Source organism: Convolutriloba macropyga, unplaced genomic scaffold (genome assembly GCF_964194025.1).
Source record: "Convolutriloba macropyga unplaced genomic scaffold, txConMacr16.3 SCAFFOLD_1127, whole genome shotgun sequence".
In the NCBI taxonomy this organism is placed as follows: domain Eukaryota; kingdom Metazoa; phylum Xenacoelomorpha; order Acoela; family Convolutidae; genus Convolutriloba; species Convolutriloba macropyga.
The window spans coordinates 26,667-29,265 of NW_027449802.1; the positions used below are offsets into that span (position 1 = coordinate 26,667).

Here is a 2,599-nt window from a genome sequence, read left to right on the forward strand (position 1 = left end):
CGGCTCTTGCACAAAACCCTCAGGGGAACGTGTTGCAAAACACTTTAAACCTGGTTCGACAGTTCTGTTCTGAATCCATCTTCATATATATTACTTATCATTTCAAATTCTTCTATCTGTCAAGTTTATCAAGTTCTGTCTGTAGTGATCTTTTGACGCTCGCAATGAAGTTTGTGCGCAGTAAAAGGGGTATAGTAAAAGAACGTGCTTAGTAAAAGGTGTTATGAAAAATGCTCCTAAGGTTCTAATGTAAACTCAAACTTTCTGGTTGGTCGATTCAGAAATGCAAGGTCCTCTGCACAAAAAAATTATTTGGCGTCATATGTGTATCCTGTTCGATAAACTACAACGATTTTGCTATTGCTGCCACAGAGCAGCAAATAATCTCTAAGCGCCATTGATAAAACTCATATAGAGTAAAAAATTAATTCATAAAATAACCAACGAAGATAATGAAAATCAAAATATAGAGAAAATCCCTGACATAATCAACAGTGTGAATTCAGGTAAGCCTCTCTGAAGCGTATATCAGGTCCCAAATCGTAGTAGTCAACTTCTACTGTTGCTTCCACATCAGAATTAGGAAATGCCGATACCTTCTCCATACAAAGAAGGCTCCGTGAAGATGTGTGCGTAATGGTCTGAAAACAACAATGCATCAACTTCATCGCCGGATGCTTTGGCACATGTTTCTCAGGCTCAAATTCCAACATAGCCGTAAGCGTTGGCATCCAAAACACTAGACGACCACCGACTTTGAGAAGCCTGGCAGCGAACTCCACCAATTTCTTAAACATCTCAATTGGTGAATGTTGTTGCATACTGGCATGCGATTCAACAGAGTTTAGCTTAACGTCTGAGTTAATAGTTTTTATTCCTTCTCTTATGCCATAGGGCGGATCTGTAACTATCGCATCAAACATCTCATTATAGCACCACGGGACGTCAGTTGCATCATTGATAAACACATCAATGAACCGATGTTCAAATCCGTGGCTGGCAAAGTTAGTCCGAATAGATTCATCTTTAGCTCTTGGTTGACCTTGCATACCCGCTCTACTCGGCTTGCTAGTACCATGTACAGTTTTATAATCTAAGTCGGAGCCTATACAGTATCCTCCGTGATAACCGCACAGAAGTACTATTCCTCCGGTGCCCACAAAAGGGTCCAAAACTAAGTCACCGTTCTTCACACCTGCCATGTTGCTCATACATGCTGACAGAACTGGGTCCATGGTAGTATTCCCAATGAAGCGCCGCTTCTTGATGCTGAACTGAGTGGTGACCTTTGACCTCTCATCGCAAGGTAGAGACACGCCCAGAAAACAGTTTTTAATAACGCCAGTGTCATAATCCCAATCCTTAATAAACAGTAGAGTTGGCAATCAAGTTCACATTCAAATTAGGAATCGGCAATCACGCTTTTTAACCAAAAACGTCATATATATTTAATTGGGCAAAATATTTTCCTGAAAACCCCCTATATTGTCAAAAAATTTCACATTAAAACAATCGAAAAAAAACGATCATTTGCCCACGCTATTTTCCTCAATAACTTTTGCTGTCTAACATGAAATATCAGATAAAACTAGTTTTTCTATATGTCTCATATCAGCAATTATAATGCAGCAGATGACCTCCTGGACAGCTATTAAGCCGTGTGACGAACTCCCAAGCAATCTGATAGCGATTTCTTTACATTTTAACCTATTTTTTCCCAAATTGCCAACCCTGCCTCTAGAAGGTGCAAAATGACACCAGGAGAGTTCAAATTAATATTTAATTCAAACTCCGGCAAGCATCCGAGCAGTTGTTCAATGATAACCAGCTTTTGTTCAGCAGTAAGCGTTTTGTTCACAGTTGAGATTAGCACTTTGAATCCGCTTTTATCAGATGTCAGACACTGAACAATACTTGAGCTCAAACCTTTGTCAAGTCTGAGCTGCTCAAAGAGACTGTCTCTACTGTCCGCATAGCATAACAATCGCATGATCGATTTCAACAGAACAGAACGCGATGCAATCTTTTCTATGATAGCCTCTGATTGGCTGCTGTTTACTATCCAAATGTCTCCATAGATGTGCTCAACATTGACGTCATAAAACTGTTCATCCTGCGCTTTGGCGTCATTACGTTCGCTGAACAATGTTATCAGGGACTGGAACTCGGCTTCGTTGAAACCTTGAAGAAAGTCTCCCGAACTCCGGGCAAACCTCAGCACATATCTCATCTGCAATTGGGAAAAAATAAAAAATTCTCAAGACCTATTTTTGTCCCCTCTCCCCAGAGGATGTAATTAATTGCGTTAAAAAGAACAGTAATACTCAAAACATGCCATCTACTAAAAACTCTGATGCGTTTGGAAACTCTTATTGCTTTCCCAATTGGGAAACATTAAGAAATTCCACGGACTACTTTTCGTCCCCTCTCTTCCTCTACCCCGAGGATGTAAATAATTGCATTCAGAACAGTAATGCTCAAACATGCCGTAAGTTTGATCTACTTGAAACATTATTTTTTAGATTAAAAGCCTCAGCCTTATGTATTAGAGTAAAAAGTCACTCAGATGCGCTCCCGTGAGGTTTCTTGATCCCAGAGC

General features: G+C 40.1%; 1 protein-coding gene across 1 annotated transcript; it reads right to left on the reverse strand.

Moving 5' to 3' along the window:
* Positions 1-412: 412 nt before the first annotated feature.
* Positions 413-2,230, reverse strand: LOC142355343 (tRNA (guanine(10)-N(2))-methyltransferase TRMT11-like). The gene is made up of 2 exons (XM_075407544.1): positions 1,736-2,230; positions 413-1,361 (listed from the first exon to the last, which is right to left on the reverse strand). Exons 1-2 carry the CDS (start codon positions 2,228-2,230, stop codon positions 489-491), a joined length of 1,368 nt encoding a protein of 455 aa, XP_075263659.1. The 3' UTR covers positions 413-488.
* Between the last annotated feature and the right edge of the window lie 369 nt (positions 2,231-2,599).

Bases quoted from the DNA above. Each gene is read 5' to 3' on its own strand.
- LOC142355343 (XM_075407544.1), bottom strand. From the start codon at position 2,230: ATGAGATATGTGCTGAGGTTTGCCCGGAGTTCGGGAGACTTTCTTCAA. The intron at 1,362-1,735 runs GCAGGGTTGGCA...CTGTTTATTAAG, and splicing joins TCATTTTGCACCTTCTAGAG to GATTGGGATTATGACACTGG.